The sequence below is a fragment of the Pipra filicauda genome, unplaced genomic scaffold (assembly GCF_003945595.2).
Source record: "Pipra filicauda isolate LSUMZ 115617 unplaced genomic scaffold, ASM394559v2 scaffold20_size4479445_pilon, whole genome shotgun sequence".
In the NCBI taxonomy this organism is placed as follows: domain Eukaryota; kingdom Metazoa; phylum Chordata; class Aves; order Passeriformes; family Pipridae; genus Pipra; species Pipra filicauda.
In genome coordinates, this window is record NW_024104321.1 from 4,425,050 (window position 1) to 4,445,396 (window position 20,347).

General features: G+C 37.7%; 1 protein-coding gene across 3 annotated transcripts in view; it reads left to right on the forward strand.

The window, feature by feature from the left end:
- The first annotated feature begins 214 nt into the window (after positions 1-214).
- The window catches only part of SNX16 (sorting nexin 16), a 33,494-nt gene continuing 13,361 nt past the window's right edge, over positions 215-20,347 (forward strand). For 2 of the 3 annotated variants that reach the window (XR_005563429.1, XM_027735849.2), the window contains exons 1-5: positions 215-254; positions 4,929-5,392; positions 9,623-9,709; positions 12,633-12,781; positions 18,322-18,391. Coding sequence is in view for 2 of the 3 variants with exons in the window: in XM_027735849.2 (XP_027591650.1) it covers positions 5,021-5,392; positions 9,623-9,709; positions 12,633-12,781; positions 18,322-18,391 (678 nt within the window). In the remaining variant the exon portion in view is untranslated. Of the gene's footprint in view, positions 255-2,065; positions 2,086-4,928; positions 5,393-9,622; positions 9,710-12,632; positions 12,782-18,321; positions 18,392-20,347 lie in introns of those variants that run through there. The other variant, XM_039380972.1, reaches the window with a different exon arrangement.

Here is a 20,347-nt window from a genome sequence, read left to right on the forward strand (position 1 = left end):
CCCTTCCCTCCCGTTCCTTGCTGTCCCGCGCGGAGGCGCAGCCGCGCACAGGGGGCGGCCACGCCCCGCGGGAGCCACACCGCGAGCCGGGGCACTACAACACCCACAATGCACCGCGCGCCCGGACACGCTGGTTCCCGCAGTCCTCGCGCGGCCCCGCCCCACCCGCCCCGGAGCTCCGCCCCCGCGGGGTGGGCGGGGCAGGGCTGACGGCGGCGCGGCGGAGCGGGGCGCGCGCGCGGCGGCGGGAGCAGGTGAGCGCGGGCGCGTGCCAGGAGCGGCGGGGTGGGAGGCGCCGGCACCGGGAATGAGGGGAGCGGGGGCGGGAGCCCGGGCGGGGGTTCCCGCGGGAGCGGAGATGAAACTCGCCGCCGCCCGTCCCACGCCAGGCAAGGACGGCTCTCTCCGCCTTCGCGCCGCGCCAGTGGCGCAGCTCCCGCAGCTCTCGCGCACCTGTGCGGAGGCGGCCGCGGGCGGTGGCACCGCCGGGTCCGAACGCGCTCGGGCGGGACGGCGAGGACAGCCTCCCCCGTTGCCCGGGGCGGGGGTGAGGAGCGGCGCCTCACCAACTGCACCTCGGGGTGGTTCCTCCGGCGCCGCCGATCCCCGCAGCCCCCATGAGAAGGGACGGAGGAGTTCGCGGGGCCCCGCCGGTGCCGCGGGCTCGGCGGCCGCCCCGGGAGTTACGTAAAGCGGTGGCGGCGCTGCCGGAGCGCGGCCCCGAGCGCGGCGGGGCCGGACTGGACCATCCTGGGCTGTACCGGCGGGGCTGGGGCGGTTCTCCCGTTTCAGAACCGTCCCGTCACGGAGGAGGAGGCGCATCCTGATGTGCAGGTTTTGGAGGCAGGGTACATTCAGTGGTTTCTAGTTCTGTCACAGACTCTTTGGAGCAGGAGTTCCCCACCTCCGTGTGTGCGTATGCGCGAGGTGTGATAAATAAGCCCCCCAGTTTCGAGTTCATAACCAGGTGAAAAATGTTGACAGGTAACTTGGCTGAAGGCGGCACAAAATTATTATTATTAAAAAAAAAAATCATTAAACCTAACTGAGCAAGTTGTTGTTTTTCTGAATATTCCACTTGTTCTTCAGTGGACATTCCACAGTAGCACTTAAACCCTAAACATCAGAGGTCAGCTCGTCTGCGTTGTCCAAACAGGCGTAATATCTGTAACCAGATCACAAATAGTATTGCATAGCTAAAAGTCTTTTAAATCCAATTACAGCTGTTAAGTAAGGATTGCTTTGTTTCCAGTCTATTATCCTTGAATCGTGTGGCTTACATGTTTCTCTCTGAACATACAAACCATTAGCTTAAGAGGGTTTGGAATTGCGATAGCTGCAAGCTGGAGGCGAACCCTTTTTAAGTGGTTTTATTACAGCCTCTTTGCTTCACCCGCAGAAAGGGAGGTGGCTGCTGTAAACACCGGGATAAGCTGGTGTCATGCTGCTCTGTAGCATGTGACGGCTTGGTTGCCGGGACTGTCCTATCCTGTTTCAGATCTCGCAGTCCAGTGCTTCCAGCAAATGTTCTATTCCTTCTGTTCCGTTCTTAACTTAGAGTTGGGAATCAAGCTAAACCAAATACAGCTTCTGAACAAGAAGCAAATTTCCTGCAAAAAGTAGAGTGAATATCCAGACAAGAAAGTGCAGTCTCTGGGTTGTCTCATAGGTGTCGTGAGCGATCTATTTGCTCTGATAGTTGGTGTGGTGCAATGATTCTACTAGTTCTGTGCAGTGACCTGAGACCAGTCCACGGTGAAGCTTGGGGAGTAGCAGTGTACAGCTAAATCTTCCCTTCTTGCTGCACCAACATAAGCAAGGAGTGATGTGGTTTGTGTAAAAGGGTTTTTTTTAATGAAATTATTTACTGTTTCTTTTATTGCATGAATTGGCAGTAAACTATATTAGTAGAAAAGGCTTGATTCCTAAGATCGTGACCCTCGTTTGACCATTGTATTTTTTCCTAATGTTCAGCTTTCATAAAGTGCAAATTAATGTGATTTTAAACCCTGTTGTAATTCATAGCATGTAAATATTTTACATATTTGGAAATTAGGATACTTCTGCAGTTCAAGATGGATTTACGTACGTATTTATGCATATATATGTATTTTTGAGTCTTTTAAGTTCTAATGTAATGTTTTTGTATGTTTCTCTTTCTGCTGGTGAGGTTTTTTGTTTGGTTGGTTTGGGGTTTTGTTTGTTTTTGACAAAAAAAATCAAATTAAGTGACACGGTGTGCCTTTTGCTCACTAGACCTGCCATTTCTGTTGCTCAGAGAATACTTTTCTGTGACACTGTAGTATCAGTCCCTTTTATTTATTTATGGGTGTGTTTACTGTGTCAGATTGAGTAGAGAACGTCCTTTAGAAGAAAATAGAGTCATCATCACCATGTAATGTGCCCGTGATTTGGAGTGGCCTTGCCGAGTACAAAAGAAACTAAAGTAGAAAACATACCCTGGGAGCAGGCTTAGTGCAGTCCAGCTGCTAATAAGCATTCAGGCAGTGGTACCAAATTACAGCTGGTTTGACATGAAAGCTGCTGAAGCACATTCAGTGTCGGTGTTGGCTTCTTAACACCAAGTATTTTATTCTCAGGTTAGTCTTTGTTATGTTGCATGCCACTGTTACGTGCAGCTGTTCAGAAATGCATATGCACTGAAGAGTAGTAAGTAAATCAGTTCAAGATAATGAGTTTTTGACTGGAACTTCACTTTAAAGAAAGAAGTTGTTTTAGGAAACACACTTTTCCCAAGTATTGTAACTGGTGAAAATGTCTGTGTAGGGTTTTGAAGGTTTTTTGTTTGTTTGTTTGTTTGTTTTTCTTATCATAAAGTGCTGAAAAGCACAAGTGTTTTTTTCTTCTCAAAATTCTACAGACTCTGAAGTGAACTTCAGCAGATTCTCTGAGATGGGGGCTTACTTTCCTCTCCTGGTTTGTAGTCATGCAGCACAAGATAATCACTTTTTACTTACAGGTTCTTCGATTTGTTACAATCTTGTTTCAGCTGGGTTCTTCTGTTTGTAGGGATTTAATATCACACATCCTAGTAACGTACCTGTATCGGACATTCTTTAAGGCATGTTCTCAATTCTTTATGCAGGTAGCATGGAAGAGTCACTGAAGTGGCAAGTGAAAAAGGAATTACCTTTTTCGGTGTTTCATTTAGATATTTATTTATTTATTTAGAGAATATTGCTAGAGAAAATTTATCAGACAATACTTCATACCTTGATGTGTCTATTTGTATTAAAGAAAAATTATTGCAAAGCTTACTGTTCAGGGCAGAAAATAGATTTACTTACTGAGATACAGGTGGAAAAAGGAATTTAGATCTTGGTGTAGCTCCAGGAGAACATCTTGTCTCAGGAGCAGGTGTGACTTGTTTTCTCTCATACTGAGGGAGGCTGAAGCAGGTCAGCTGCCTGACACGTGGCTTCAGTCACACAGCCGAGCACAGGACTGTGCTGCAACAGAAGCTGCTGGATAGTCCAAAGCCTGTACCTGACCAGCAAAGTCAATCAGCAGCGGTTTATGATGGTGACGTTTCAGCTCCCTGAGATGCTGCTGAGCGTCATCCACAGTGAAGTAGAGGTGTTCCCGAGGAATAACTGCCAGTTTGAAATTGTTCTTGCTGGTGAAGTTCCTTGAGCTTTCTAGCAGAGTGTGTGAGGGCTTCCTTATACAGCTAAAAAGATGACTGAGTTTATTTTTTCCTTCACTCAAGGAATTTGTTCAAGAGCATTTTTCAGTCTTGCTGATGCTGGTTCATTTAAAATTTATTTCCTTATTCATGTTCTCTAAGATTTATTTAGAGCAAGAGAATGAAAGCATCATTTTACCCTCACAGTTAGCAAACTATTTGGTTTTTACTCAGTAGATGATTGATAATATAATGTGAATCAGGTTGACCATTTCCCATTCCACAGCCTCCTGCACCATCATGGTCGATTGGTATATTCCTGGGTGAAATGGTTGGTGGCTCAAATCTTGTTAGTCCAAAAAGGTGGCATTTAATTTGCATCTTGTAAGAGTTCTTATTTGGGTACTTTGCTAAAACGAGAAGTTTTTTGGCAGTTTGATACTGCTGTCTTAATTTTATTTTGCTTTTTTTTATACATATACACACATGCACACAAAAGATTGGTTTGAAATGGTTTTGTTGAAGAAAAAAATATTAAATAATGTGTTTATCTGTTTTGCCTACACTTGCTTTTCCATTTTAATCTGCTGGAATGGAAAACTGGCTGTTGTTAAAACCCTGCTTCTGATGTGCATGCTTGTAAAACTTAATTGCTCCAATTCAAACTCCAGAAAGTATGCCCATTTAACATTGTGACAAATACCTGCAGCATTATATGCAATAGAGTTGTTTTGAAAAACATTGAAAACAGATCCATTATACTTCAGTGAATGTGTAATATGCAAATATGTTTTTCACCTAATTTGTTTACTGTCATGTCTTTTGATTCATGTCATGTATATTGTTACATGTGTGTGTGGCTCACGTAGTCTGCTCTGAATGTCTTAAAGAAGCAATTCTGAGAAAACCTCTCGTGCTGTTAAAATTAAAGTCTCTAAAGCTACATCAGCTTCTTATATGCCCAAAAATTGCTGACGCTTTGGGTAAAACAAAATAGTACTTAAACCATAAGGGACAAAAATATTTTTCTCTTTGTAATCTTGCTTTAACTTTTTGTCATTTTAATTTTAATAGTTGTGAAAGAGCTGTAAAGTTCTCTGTCAAATGGTAGAATACGATCTAAAAGCAGCATTTTATATGAAGCCTAATTCCTTGTGAAAATGTTTAGCCATCAGTACTGCTATGTACCATCTCAAAGCTCATACAGATTTTTTCCAGATCAGTATCTTACTGTTGCTTTGACTTAGAAATGAGAACAGTATTTTTCTATCCTTCGCTGCAGGTACTGTTCCTGAAAAGAAGAGGAAACATGGCTTATACACTGAATGAAGCTTAAATTCCTGGACCAAAAACTGAGAGGTTTCTTCATGAAGGATGGCAACACCATATGTTCCTGTTCCTATTCCTATTGGAAGTTCATCATCCAGCTTTACAAACAGAAACCAAAGAAGTTCTTCTTTTGGGAGCATCTCGACAAGTTCGAGCTCCTCAAAAGGACAGCTGGAGGACTGTACAATTGGTAGTTTTAAAAAGATGAGCGTGCCTGACCAGATTGGTTCTACGTCGTCTGCGTGTAGCAGTCCACTTGTTAGGACTAAATTTACAGGTCTGGATCCATCCATAGAATATTGTACTCAGCCTGTAGAAGAAATAGAGCAGAATACAGATTCCAGGAGCTGGGAAGATCGACCGTCTACGCCTACTATACTGGGCTATGAGGTGATGGAGGAAAGGGCAAAATTCACTGTAAGTTTTTGGGTATAGCGTAGTTCATCCTGTAACTCCAAGATAACAATTAAATGTGCTTTGCATTTTCCTTTAGTAATTAATCCTGCAATTCAGGGATATTGGAGTGCTTTACTAGTTTAACAGCTTAGCTTCAAAGTACTGCCTGACAGGAAAATATCAATCCCGTTACACAGGTGGAAAACTGGAACTCGGAAGCAGTCTTTCCTGTAATTGTGTATGTGGAATAGCAGAAACTCATTCTACTTCAGGTAAATTTCAGCTGGAAAAGTCAGGAATTCCTTGCAGAGTTACAATTCCTTGTGAAATTGAACTTGTAGGAGTTCTAGGTAGCTAAACATCTTAAATAAAATGTAGTTTTTTGTTTGAAATTAATGATAAGAAACCCTGATGTTTGCCTTTTACAGTTATTAGTAGCTTAAAATATTTGCATTGAAGTGCAAACATGTAGGTTTCAACTTCTTGCCCTGCTGAGTTCTAGTAAGGGGAAGTCTGTTCTGCAAACATGAGTGAGAAGTCACTTATGCCATATCTCATGCCAGAACACCAGCCTAACTAGTTTGTATTGATTTTTCTCAAAGTGTACTGTAGCTGGCAATTCATTTTTTTTTACATGCCATAAATATATCAATGCATTTCTACATTTGTTTTTGTGGATGTGGTTGAAACATTTCTTTGAGATAATTCAGTAATGCTTGTGGGACTGATGGAAGCTGTTTGTTACTGATTATTAATTACTTCAGATGACCAACATTAATCAGAAATAGGTAAGGAGAAGGAAATAGCAGACAAACAAACTTCTTTTCCTTCCTGTTTTCTTTTATATTAGTGTGGAATCTGGTGCCTTTATGACAGTTAAAATACTAATGAAGTCAAGTTCTCTTTGCAAAATATTAAATAATGCTGCTTTTTAAGTATTTGAGAATGATAGCCTGTCTTTTCCTAAGATTTTTGGTTTCTAATATGTTTATGCATGGTAGGATAACAGAAGAGCAGAATTTTTTTTCACATGTAGATTAAAAAATTCCTTTTAAAAAATAACCTTCAAAACTAAAACAATGATTAATATTGCTATATTGACAAAGATTAGACTGAAAATATCACAGAATCATTTAGGTTGGAAAAGACCTCCAAGATCAAGTCCAGCCTTTGATCACTGCCTTGACAACTAGAGCATGGCCCTAAGTGCCATGTCCAGTAGTTTCTTGAACACCTCCAGGGATGGTGACTCCCACTATCTGGGCAGTCCATTCCAATGTTTAACAACCTTTTCCATGAAGGAATTCCTAACCTGATGTCCAACTGGAACCTCCCTGGCGCAGCTTGAGGCTGTGTTCTCTCATCCTGTCACTCGTTGCCTGGGAGAAGAGGCCAAATCCCACCTGGCTACAACCTCCTTTCAGGTAGTTGTAGAGAGCAATAAGGTCTCCCCTGAGCCTCCTTTTCTCCAGGTTAAACACCCCCAGCTCCCTCAGCCGCTCCCTACAGGATTTCTGCTCCAGTCCCTTCACCAGCTCCATTGTCCTTCTCTGGATGCACTCCAGCACCTCCGTCTCTTCCTTGAAGAAGGAATAAGTCAAAAATTTGCCAAGGCATATTCCAGTGTGCATGTAAGGTGTCCTTCAACTGTAGTTACAATGACAACTTTGACTCCTTATTTTATGTAGAAGGCCAGTTAATGGTACAAGTGAAACACTCTTCCATTGTTAAAATGCTTGGATGCGTTTTTCTTCTTCCTGAATTCACTTCTACCGTGTTTGTTTCTGAAAGCACATAATTAACTGTTTGTTTTCAGTTGGATGTTGAAAATAAGCTTGTTATTTTGCATTAAGGCCAGCAAGTATTTTGTCCTAGAAATTTGAATTGCTTTTGCAGTGCTAAATCAGTAAGATGGAAGACAGTGGAAGTTAAATTGAGATCACCTGTAAAAGAGAGGGGACTTAATTGCTGAATTTGTTTCTTTTACTGTTGGTAGCATCTCATAGTTTCCAAAAATATGAATCTGAACTACTTAAGCTGGATGATGTCTTAACTTCAAAAGTTAGATGTTAGTGCATGTTGGAGTACGTGGCTGCTAAAGGTTATGTGAGAGAAAACCTAGGCTGAAAAACATCTCCTTGTAAGCAGTTGGTCTCAAGTGAATTACCAGTCCTGGAATGTTCAATTAGCACTTTTTTTCTTTCTTTTGAGCCAAGTAGAAATGATAATGAGATGCTGAATTGGCCAGAGATTGATACTAAATATTGGCATCTTTTCATTGAATATTTTGTATTTGTGGAATAAGGCAAGTCATGATTGACTGGAATTAATTGAATTTGTTGAATTCATTTGTATTTTCTTCCAGGATCACATGTGAAGAAATTGAGAGTTGGGTTTTTAAATACTCCAGTTCTTGTTTATTAATTAGTAATCTTTAAAATAAATTTTAAAAAAAAAGCCAACCATCTCATTTTCAGCTTGTAGGGGAAAGTCAAACATATTTTTGGAGACCATTAATTACAAGCTGATTGCACTCCTTATCACACTTCAGTTGACCATAATTTGTGAAGACTTTAAAAAAAAACCAACTTGTCTAATGTTTACTTGGAAACCATTTAAAGTGAAGCTGAGACTAAATGAATTTTTTTTCATGTGTGCATTTTTAAGCAATGCCTTTGCAGAACCTTTAGTAGAATAAAAGAATGTAATAGAATACTGATTAGCAAGTACTTCCACAAGAATATTCCAAAGTTTCTTGTTCTGTGTTTTACTGTGTACTAGCAAAGAGTTTTCACAATTTTACATTTTTTTATTTGTTTTATTTATTAAAATTGTTTATAGTTTTAGTATGATAGGAAAGCTAAAATACTTGAACAAGCTTTTATACATAAAATGCAAGACAGAAGAATTACATTTTAATGCTGTCTTTGTAGGCACATCATACACCTTGAGTTTTAAAAGCTAATGGCTTTCTCCTCAGTCACAATCCATGACTTCCAGAGATGATGTTACTTAGAAGTGAAGTTCTGTGTTTAAAACATAGATAAGTACTTGCTGAAAAATTGCTTTTAGTTTGCACCATAGTTATCTGTAATTTCTGTAACTGTCTGCTACTTAATATATTATAGAATACAAAATTGCTAAAACCAATCTCACACATGTACAGAGGTTGGCAAGCAGAAGGGTTATCGTGTGTTGGGACTGCAACAAGAAAAATACATTTATCAGCTAAGAAAACCGGCTGTGAAAGCGTGACATACTGGAAAATATTTTACTATGTAACAGATTAGAAAATGTTTTAAATAGAACTTGGTTAAGTGCCTGTAAGAGATTTCTTATCCTTACTATTCTAATATCTTTTTCTGTGTTGTATTTTATTTTTTTTTTTAACTAGAGACACGTAGACTGGGAAATTAACCCAGTATGATTGCAGAACCTTTCTTTCCTTACATTGGAGAAAGTAAGGTTTTGACATTAGACACTGTTTAATGTTTTCTAGTTGAAGTTATGTTGTTAGATTCATTGTGTTCAGGCATTTGAGCATTAGTCCTCCTAAAAAGTAATTGTTTGATTTTTTTTTTATTATTGTTTTGTTTATTTATCCATTTTCTTTTAAATAGGAGTATGGTAGTGCTGTGCTATTGTCTTGCTAAATCTGATTCAAAGGTTCCATGACTTCAGTTATGCGGTGCTAGTATAATCATTCTGATGCAGTTATCAGAATGAAGTCATATTTTACCTGGAAAGACAAAAGCTAATTTTCAAGACAAATGCAACCAAAGGAGGATGTAATTTTGTTCTGCTTCACTTTTCCTTGTGAAGCAAGTCAGATGAGACCTTTGAAAACAATATCATGGTACCTTATTATTAACAGTCATCTTAAAAACAGATTGGCCTCAAGGATCAATGAATAAAACTATAAGTTAGCAAAGGTTAAAGTAGATCAGTAAAACATACTTCCTTTACCTCTTTGATAGCTGAGACTTGTGTTTTGCTCCAGAATAAATATGGATACAGTTTCACAGACGCTTTCTTATAGACAGAAATAGTTAAATGTATTTAGGAATTACAGTAGCTCCTTCCTTAAATTCTGAAATTAATTTATACTGTTTGTACTGATAATTAAGTTATTTGGGTTTATTTTAATCTGATTAGGAATTTTTTTTATCCATCAGTTTGTTTCCTTAAGAGATAAAGGGTAATTTCAGCCTTCCAGACAATGCAGTGTGATATTCCTGTCTTTCCACACAGGTATACAAAATACTGGTAAAAAGAAGTCCAGAGGAAAATTGGGTAGTTTTCAGACGATACACTGACTTCTCCAGGCTTAATGACAAGGTGGGAATTATACATCGATAAATTCTCAGCTGTCTTCCCTCACTGTTCTTTCGTGTCTCATTTCTTTGTCTCTCACATTTTTGTCACTTCTTTTCTGTTCTTGATTTTTTTACTGCATATAAAACACATACTAATGCCTAGAAAATCATGATTCCTTATTTTTTCAAAGGTACTTGAAATCACTACAGCTGATATAAAGAAGGTGTAACAGCTTCATCTGAAGCTTAGTGTGCTTCAGACTTTGTATTTATTCCTAGTCTATGTGGTAAAGGAAATTAACTCTTCAATATTTATCCCCCGCATGGAAATAGAACTAGAGACTTGTATTCTCTTGCAGGAACGATCCAGTAATTATTCAGTCCATTTCTGTGTAACAAACTCTGCTTTTTTCATGATAAACCTGAAGTTTCATGAAGTTCTTTGTATGTTGGTCAGTCTTCAGTTGCTTTCAATGTCGTCAAAGCTAATTGCAAAATACTGTATCAGAACTTTAAAGATGGAGATAAATAGGAATTCTCGGTCTGCAACTCAATGATTTTAGAACACTTGAAAGCAAAAAATTCTTGCCTGAAAAACACAAGTTTTTATTATGGAAAAAGTATTATAAATCATCAGAGACAGAAGTAAGGGAAAGAGGCAGTAAAATAAGAGATCCATTACTTGAGAGCAAACTATGGAAAGCAAACAGTGAATGTTACAGCAAAGACTGGAATAGTGTCTTTTGCTATAATATTAACAAAAATTCAATGTTAGTGGGTGTTGGAACATGCTGGAAGGAGAGGTTAGGAACAAAGACTAAAATGCAGGCATTTGGCTAGATGCTTAGGTTTTGTTTATACCACCTGCTGGGCTGGAGAAGTATGAGAAGTACTTTGACCCCAAAGAACTGTGGGAAAAGAACTTTCTAAAGTTTGTTACTATGCTGGTAGAGATGTTGAAGAGATAATGAAATGACCAGTCTTAAGAACCAAAAAGTTAACCATTTTTCCCCAAGATTGCCTCATGTGAGGTGCATAATGTATCACATGATGATGTAGGAGTGAGACATGTAGAAAAGGTGCTGGATACAAGGAAGCAATCGTGACCAGAATAACTTGTCTGACCCTCCTGCTGGGTCTGAGGAGTGTTCAAGAAAGAATGCCCCAGGAGTGTGCTGTTGAAAATTAGTCTGCTGACAGCAGCTGGCTTTCTCATACTCTTCATCCACAAAAGTAGTAGTCTGTGGGTAGGCATACTCTTTCCTTAGAAATAAATTACATGATCTGTGTGACCAGACAAGTGAAACTAACCATTATGCAGAAATCTGTGTGGTTGAAAAGCTTTCTCAGCAATGGTTATCTGCGTTCTTCTGTACAACTAACACAGGAACTCATTTTGTTATAATCTCTGGGTTCAGTCCTATTCAGTATTTTATCAACTTAAGAGCTGTTATGGAGCATAGAGGATACTTATATACGTGGTATTTATGATTACTTGGTAATAGATGAAGGAACGGTGGATGACCAAAGATAAAAATATCAAGAGGAGTCTAATATCAAGATGAAATTCAGAAAGAGGAAAACATACACTTAAATAATTAAATGCAGAAAAAAAGAGCAAGGCTTTGACGATAAACTATTCTGTAAATAAGAAACTGGTATTTATGGTGGGATATTTCAATATACGATACTTGTGATGTTTAAATGGCACCCTTCTCATGCTGTGAAATGGTACTTATATGAGTAAAGGTGATCCATTAACGTGGTTCTTCCTTGAAACTGTATAGAGAGATTCTATCTGAAATGCAGTATCTGTAAAAATTTAATCTGCTGAAAGAGCTACGCGTTAGCATTTTCTGTGAGTCCATAAAGAGTAGTTAAATAGATAACACTTGTTGTCAAGGGTTAAATTTTGCTGAGCAAGGATCAGGACACTCACTGAAGAATTACACTGCAGCTTTGTAAACACTGAGTGCTAAACTGTTTTCAAGTCAGATTCTAAAATCCCTGGCACTGCAATGTTCATGTAAATATATTAGGTGTATGCAGTACATCTCTGACAAAAGTTGGCTTGATCCTGTATTCAGAAAAAAAGATTAAACAATTCTTGTGGCAGTTGGGATATCAGATTTTGTAAAATTAGTTTGCTTTTTCCTGCTGCTTGTAAATCTTCTTCCAAGATTTTTCTGTGTCAAGCATCCCTGCTAAGAAAAGGCTTCAAAAAACTGGTTTTTATGCAAGTGTTGATAGTTAAGCATATTAGAAAAATAATTGGCATTTTTTGATAGGTTCATTGTTATATAGTTTTATGCTTCCATTCACTTGCATATTTCATTTCTGAATTAAAAAAAAAATCTAGATATTTCTAATGTCAACTATACCCCATTGCTACTTAAGTAAGTCAGTACAATTTTACATGTTACTACTAGGGTTTGAGCTATACATGCATATTGAAATTTTAATATTCTGGTTGTACAAAGAGCTACTCTTCACTAGAAGTATCATCAGGCATGTGTTGTAATTTAGTCTGCTAGCCCCCCAAAAAAGACAAGTTGCAGAGTTGTAGATCTGTAATGGATTTTTATAGATAGATAGTACTTATTGTCCCTGAGTACTTTAGAAGAAACACCACTGAAATGCTTACTCATCTGATACTGGACATTAAATAACAAAGCAAAGGTTTTCATTCCCATTTTTATCTGGTAAATTTGAGAGGTCATTGGATTGCATAAGGCAGCACAGCAAGTGACAGAACTATGTCTGCAATTTATGCTGTAATTTAAATTGTACTTATGGTTGAGACTTACCTTGTGCTTGAACTTAGCAGAAGTCAGAAAGATCTCGTAATTCTGAGTGAAGTCAGTGCCTGTGTCAAAATGAGTATTTTGATGAGACTTTTTTCTTGATTTTTTTTTTTTTTTAATTGGGTTTCATTTCAATTTCAGCTAAAAGATATGTTTCCGGGCTTTCGGTTGGCCCTTCCACCAAAGCGCTGGTTCAAGGATAATTATAATCCTGACTTCTTGGAAGATCGACAGTTGGGACTGCAAGCATTTCTCCAGAACCTAGTAGCTCATAAAGATATTGCTAACTGGTATGTGATTAAACTTTGCTTTTGCATTTGTGTTTGTTTGGGTTTTTTTCTCAAACTGCTCTTATCAACTCTTAGACTCTAGCAGTGTGTCTTTGAGCAATGTGGTAAAGGATTTATTAGCATTCATTTTGTGCATTTCATCATTATGTGAATTATTTAGCGTCCTTTCAAATTAATCCTATCTTAACATAAACAAAAGAGAAGAATTGCAGTATTTTGAATTGTACATGGATAACTAATAAAAGTTGTAATATTTAAAAAGTTAGACTAATCCCATATTACTCCCAAAACATTACTTCTCTGTGCTTAATGCAGAATTGATATATTGTTAATTTATACTGGGATTAAAAGTTATGCTTTCGTAGTGGAAAGTACCTACACTGTTTGGAATCAGTTTTTAAAATGTGTATTAAACTACAGGTTTTTAACTTACGTGATACGCGATGGTAATAGGAGTACGTCTGTAGATTGCTATATGGAAGTAAATTGAAAAGACAAATAAAAAATTTCCTAACAGTTTAAAAAACATAATGCGTTTAATCAACAAAGTGCATAAGTCTCTTTGAATAGTATCTTCTTTCATACAAAGTGGGAAATTCTTCCAGAGCTGGAAGATGAATAGAGCATAATTCTGGCAAATGAAGTGTAAAATTATTTTAATAAAGAACAGAATGAAATTTGAGTAAGCAGATTGCTAGAGGCAGAGCAGTTAGTTTTAAAAACTTTTTCCAGCAGCAGAAATAAAAAAGTTGAGGTTACCATACCAGAGGTTCTTTGACGAATTAGTCTGAGGATGTATCATCATCTGAAACTTCATTCAAAACAAAGAATAAGGAATTTGCTAAAGCAAACAGCATTACCTCAAGAATTTTAGAGGAACTAAAATGTAAAATTGCCAAGCTGGGGTGTGAGACCATATAATGCTTATATCTACTTTACTTTTTAGTAGAAGGGCTGTTACTGCTTTTGGCACATTTTTATAAGGTGTTTGACTGCTGTGTCTGGAAACTAGAGATTCATATATAAGTCTGACTTTTGGTACTTATTTTAATAAAAAAAAACCCAAAGTGGTTCGGAGGTGAATAAAAATAATACTTGAAAAAACAATAATGTCTTTTGTAGAGGGACATCTAACAAGCAAGTACTTATGACAAGGCTCGTATAGAATGGTTAAAAGACAAGGGGAAAAGGATTGATGGAAATTTAGGAGTATTACATGTGGAAAGCTAGGTCAGTTATGGACACCGATGTTCAGGAACGTATTGAAATTCTCTGAGATCATGAACTATTGTAGCAGGATCATGAGGCACTGAGTGACTAATACTAGTCTTTTTGTCTTGAAGTACAAAATGACAGCAAGTACATCCATGCAGATTTGTAAACCCTGTTTTTTACAACCTGGAAAATAACTATTGGTACTGATATCACTGGTTTTCTGAATCAGTTCAGTATTCAGCAATAGTCAAAAAGTTTCATTAAAATTGTTAGAGGAACTTAGAAGGGGAAAAAAGGTATTGCTATGGGAATCTGAATTGTACTTCCACGTAGTCCAATGGTTAAACACAGCATTCAGTTTCCAAAGAAGTGTCTGCCAGAGGTACAGAGAAAGCAAGCAACAACAGGTGAAGCTACAGAAAAATTCCCTGCAAGAAGAGTTCTTTTCTCTTTAATCTGTTGTCTTGGGTAAGAGCTGGCTAAACAAAGCATATGAAATCATCAAAGGGGATAGGGAAGGTGAGTAAAGAATGTTAATATTTGGATGATTCATAGTCATCTTGCAGTATGTCACACTGAGTGGTGAAGCTTTGTTATGAGATGTCAAAGACAAAGCTTAAATGGTTTCAAAAAGAAATTGAGATCAACCTGTGAGTTTCTGTGTCAGTGGCTATTAAATGTAATTATGTGGGTGAGGTATGCAGCCAAGAAGTTTAAGAACTTCCTTATTGTTAAATTACACAATGATAGGTGTGCCAAAAAAAAAAGGAATTATTCTCTAATATTCCCTAAATGTCACTTGTGTTATGCTACTGGAGACAGACTGGTGGGCGGAATGGACTTTTAGTCTATTTAAAATAATCTGTAGGCTTTGTGCTTCATGTTGTTGCAGCTAGTTTGGTATTTCAACTAGCTTGCATATATCTTAATAATGGAACATTTTGGACAAAATACTCTGTCATGATTTAAGGCAAAAACTGAAACCATAGCTTTTAGACTGCATTGCTCCTCTGATACAAAAGGGAAATAAAATGTTTCTGGAATCACTTTGTATTTTGGCTAATGAACAGATAGTTACCTGAAATGTGATTTTTGGAATTCTGATCTTGGCTGTGTAACACTCTGCATAAAGATGAAGTTTTTTAAGAAACTTTATAACCTCTTGATACAGGTTATATTCTAATATAACCAGAGGAAGGTCTGAATTCCTAGTGAGGTTCGATCCACCTTAATATTTTTATCCACTTATCACAGAATAAAAGTTACTATTAATGGAAATTAATATTTGCATATCACATGAGCAATGATGAGCATCTGACCATGCTTTCCCATTACAAGTTCACCATTTACTTCTACAGTTTTACAAATAAGTCAAAGTGCTTGGGTCACACCAAAACCAAATGAGCCTTTTCTCTTTGTAGAGAAGTCTCTTTATTTCTCTTTGTGCTTTATGTACTTTATCATCATTGAGACATTGACAGTGGGAATTTTGCCCTTCAGGGATAGGAGACTTCATTTGGTTATACCTATTTTTTAATAAAACTCGATTCACAAAGTAATTTAAAGATAAGATGTAGGATGGTGTGAAGGGGACTAAATTTAGCACCTATTTCATGGATTTCTTCTTGTATTTTGCATTGTATTGAAGTTTCAGTGAAAGATCAAACTGAAATTCTCCTAGAGTTTAATCTGTTCAGGAATGTTTCATATAACTCATGAAGTGGGAGAAAGAAGACATTTCTGCTAAACAGAAATGTCATCTGGCTTTATAGAGATGGTACAGCTCTCCTGCCTCCGCCCTGTGTAAGAGGCTTGGTCAGCTTTGAGTCAGGGATCCAATGTGCCAGACTGCCCCTAATGCTGGCATTGCTGCCTCCCTGGAGAGGGATGTCGGCCAGCACACAAGTGAAGAAAGAAGCCATGTACAGGAAACTCTGCCACATATGATACAAAAGATTTCTGTGATACTTTTAAGGCAGGATCTTCTGTTTGTTAAATGAAAGCAAAAGGTGTAACACATGGAGGGGGAAGCAGGATCAGAGCATACTGAGTAAAGCTAGGCTGCAGATGTTTATGCAGGTGCATATTTTAGGTAAAGAAACAATGTTTTTGTTGACCTGTGGCTTTAGGTTTCTTGACCTCCTTATGTAAAATAATGAATCTACAGCTTTCAATTTCAAGTAGTTTTGAAAACCGTAGAAGAAGACACGGTTTTCTGCCAGCAGCCACAGGGAAAGCAAAAAAGTTTGACCTGATGTAAGTAGATGATATATGTGGATTAGATATTTTTTACATTTATTTTTCTGGATATTTTGATTTTCACTCACAAGCATTACTGTGTGTTATGCCATGTTAATGTTACCCTTTAATAACACAAGAAAATAACTGAATACATTTAAAACATGTTTGAGCTGCATATGTGAATAAGGATTAAGATGCTGAAGAAAAATGGTGAGCAGAAGTTTTTCCACATAATGTACTGGCCAAATATGAGTTACTTCAGCATCTTAATGGTTGAATTGTTCTTTTCATTAAAAAAAATGGACTTGAGCATCATGTCAGAAAAGGGTCATCTCAAACATATTAAACTATTTGGAGAGGAGGGAAAAAAAAACAACCCTGCTCTTCACCTTGAAATGTACTTTATATGCCTGAATAACTTTCATTTCATTTCAAGTTATGTTTCCTGATCATTTCCCTGAGGAATTGTTGCCAGCTATCTGTTCTTGTGCTAATTGGAGTGATAATCTTGGTTTAGGTGGCAGAATTTTTCATTATTTATTTGAGTACATGAGAGAAGCTCTTTTAATAGTACAGATTTAGGCTTATGGCTTGCACAGATCATGGACGGATAGTTGTAAAACATTTGTCACATAAGTTAAGTAGGGAGAGGAATGATTATAGAAAAAAAAATTTCAGTTTGGTATAAAGGCTGATGAGGTAAAAGTAGATACAAAGACAAGATTTCTCGCCAACCTTTGGCCACCTGTGTCTACACATATGCAATAAGCGTGTGAAAGCAGACTTAGAAAAATCGAACAACAAAATAAGCATTAAGTGTAGTTTAGATAAATATTCTTAAGAGCCTTTTTAGAACTAAAAGTGATGCTATAATCAATGATCAGTGTTTGAAGAAATTTCTCCTCATTTTGCTTGCCACACCTGAAGCTGTTTGATTAGGTTGGTAGCTGGGTGAAAGTTTCCTTTCTTGTGTTTGTACTTCATGTCTACTTCAAATGCAGAGAATGAGTGGAAGGCAGAAAATTACTGCCTTTTCTGCCTTCCACTCAGGAGGTGGGAGGAGGAGACAGGAAATTCAATTTAGATTCACATCTTCCATTTTTTTGTATTCATTGCAGTAGGAGATGATTTAAAGTAGTGAGTGCAAGCACAGCATTGCTCATGTTACTGCTTGCTAATTAATTGTGAATACAGTGTTCTGATTGGAGGTTATTTGTAGAAGAATGAATATAACCAAGCAGGAAAATCTTAAAAAAGGTAACTTGAAGGGACATGTTTGGAGATGTTTGAGTTCTCTGAGAAGTAATCTAAACTTGGAAGGTAGAATGAGCAAGATGCTTGAAATACTCTGTAGTAAACCACAGGATTGCACATACTTCCTTCTTCTGACTTTTGCAAAGCGATTCACAGAGGGGGATGACAGCTGTTACACAATTCTAAGTGGAATGCATTAGTTTAAAATGTATGTTTAGAGATGGCTGTGTAGCATATCCATGGCACGTTAACTTTGTCTCTTATTATTTTATAACTTATTCTTTATATAAAAATTATTTACTGTATGTATAAAAATATGTACTGTATGTATAAAAGTTATATACTATGTATATGTCAATGGATTATGATCTTAGCAAAATGGATACAGGTGGACATGATTCAGTACTGATGTTTAGTTCCCCTGATACTACCTGAAGGGATCTGCATATGGATATTAACAGCAAACTTTTTCATCCATCTTATAATATTTATTTTTCACCAGGGGAATTTTTTATACATCTTCAATACCAAACTGATAAACTTGTTAGTTGTCATGTAGCGACAAATTGTATAAAAAATTTTAAAAAAAAGAACATGAAAAATCATGTTCTAAAGTTGCTTACTCATCTTCATAAGTTACATTTTAAATACTCTTCCTGGTGAACACATACAACTGAGGCTTAATACTTTGTTAACATTATTTTGCATACTTGGGGGTAAAATTTGAGGCTAGGTGTTTGTGTCCCTTAAAGAAATACTTCCATTGTATGATCATATTTGTTGTTGCTGGTTTTGTACTTCAGTAATTCACTCTCTTTTATTTGGTAAAGCCTTGCAGTGAGAGAATTTCTTTGTCTGGATGATCCTCCGGGTCCTTTTGACAGTCTAGAAGAGAGCAGGGTAAGTGCTAAGTAATAGGATAAAATCAGAATGCAAAAGGCAGTTGTTGTTAGAATATTGTAAGATCTGTTGCATGGTATGGAGTGAAACACTTCTGTTTCTGTTCTTTCACAAAAATCACAAAAGGTTGTCTTTATAAAACGGGTCCAGTCTGATTATTGGTGCACGCTGATCATCTTTGCTGTACTTCATCCCTGTCCCAAAATATATCATCTTCCTTTTTGTCTTTTATGAGCCATGGATGGCGTTTGTTTTTTACGGCAACTGCAACTGCTTATATAAGGGAACTACTGAATATAAGGAGAGATTTTATAAGTTTACATTCAGCACATTATTATAATGCTTATGCCTTGGACTTCAGGTCTTGCAGTGAAATGTTTCTTGCTATAAAATCATAGAATAGTTTGGGTTGGAAGGAATTAAAGATCATCTAGTTCCAACACACCTGTCGTGGGAAGGGATACCTTCCCATGTAATAAATGTAATGAAAAGATTAATTCTGACCACTAAAAATAGTGTTCTTGCAGAAAATTAATTAGTGACATGTTACTACACTACAAGTAGTGTAGTAAAACAGCAGCCTTGCAACATGCACATATGAACACGCTGAACAAATAATACTGTGTGCTGCAATCTATTTTATTAGAAGTAAATTTCATTGGGATGCAGAGCTGTATCAAGTCTTCCTAGAACAGATGATGTTAGTTTTCTTGCTTTATAGAATAACTGTGTTTTAGAACTGTACATTCATTGTTAGTCTTGTAGAAATTGTGAATGTTAACTGATGCTCCTTCAACTAAATTTATATTTACCAGTTTGTTTTGCATGTAAGTAGGAGTGCCTTGGTTCTTGCTAGATTACTGTGTGCATGGGTTTTTTTACAAGCTCATATTTGATTTCCATATAATCACTTTTCATTGTTGCTATTTAAGCTGATGAAAATTCTTTAAAATTACCGTAATTATTTGTTCACATAATTAAAAAATCTAAGTGCCGCCTTCATTGAAATTTCGATAATGCCTGCTGTGGTGAAGTCTCAGTGTTATTCTCCCACCACAGAAATTTAATCAAACCATTAAAATAGCTGTATTCTGTTAAGTTGTTAGAGACAACTCTTAAAATTCTGCTCTCCAAGGGACACTCCACCTTATTACAGAGTGATTGAGGTTGAAAGAGACTTCTTGAGATTGTCTAGTCCAACCCTCCTGCTCAAGTAAGGTCAGCTACTGCAGGTTGCCCAGGACCATGTCCAGTCAGGTTTTCAGTATTCTGCAGAGGAGACTTCACAACCTCTCTGTGTAACCTGTTCCAGTTTTGGATCACCATCACAGTAAAAAAGTGGTTTTAGGTGTTCAGATTGAATTTTCTGGGGTTTAATTTGTGCTCATTGTCTCTTGTCCTGTCAGTGGACACCAGTGAAAAGTATCTGTCTCCCTCTTCTTCAGTCCCTCTCATCAGGTATTTATACCCATCGATAAGATCACTCCAAGCTTTCTCTTCTCCAGACTAAAGTCTCTCAGCTTTCTCTTCCTTTTATCACATGAAAGATGCTCAAGTCCATTATCTTTTATTATGATATTTGAATCATGTGACCTGGGGTTCTGGTGGACAACAGGCCAGCTCCCTTAGCACCCACAGGTGCATCTATCAGGCCCCATGGACTTACATGCATGTACAAGCTGTTTAAGTGGACCCTGACCTGGTCCCTTCTCCACTGAGGGTAAATTTGTCATGCCCTTCCTTGTCTTTTCCTCTGGCTGCAGAGGTCTGGAATTACTGAAGGCTGATCTTTGCCAGTCAAGACAACAGTCCATGGTTTCCCTAGTCTTCCTTTTGTTGATTATGTACTTGTTGAGTCCTTTCTTGTTTTCTTTGCTAGATTCAGCTCCAGGTTGTCCTTCACTTTCTTAACCCTGTTCCTGTAAGATCAGACAGCAACCTTATATTCTTCCTGGG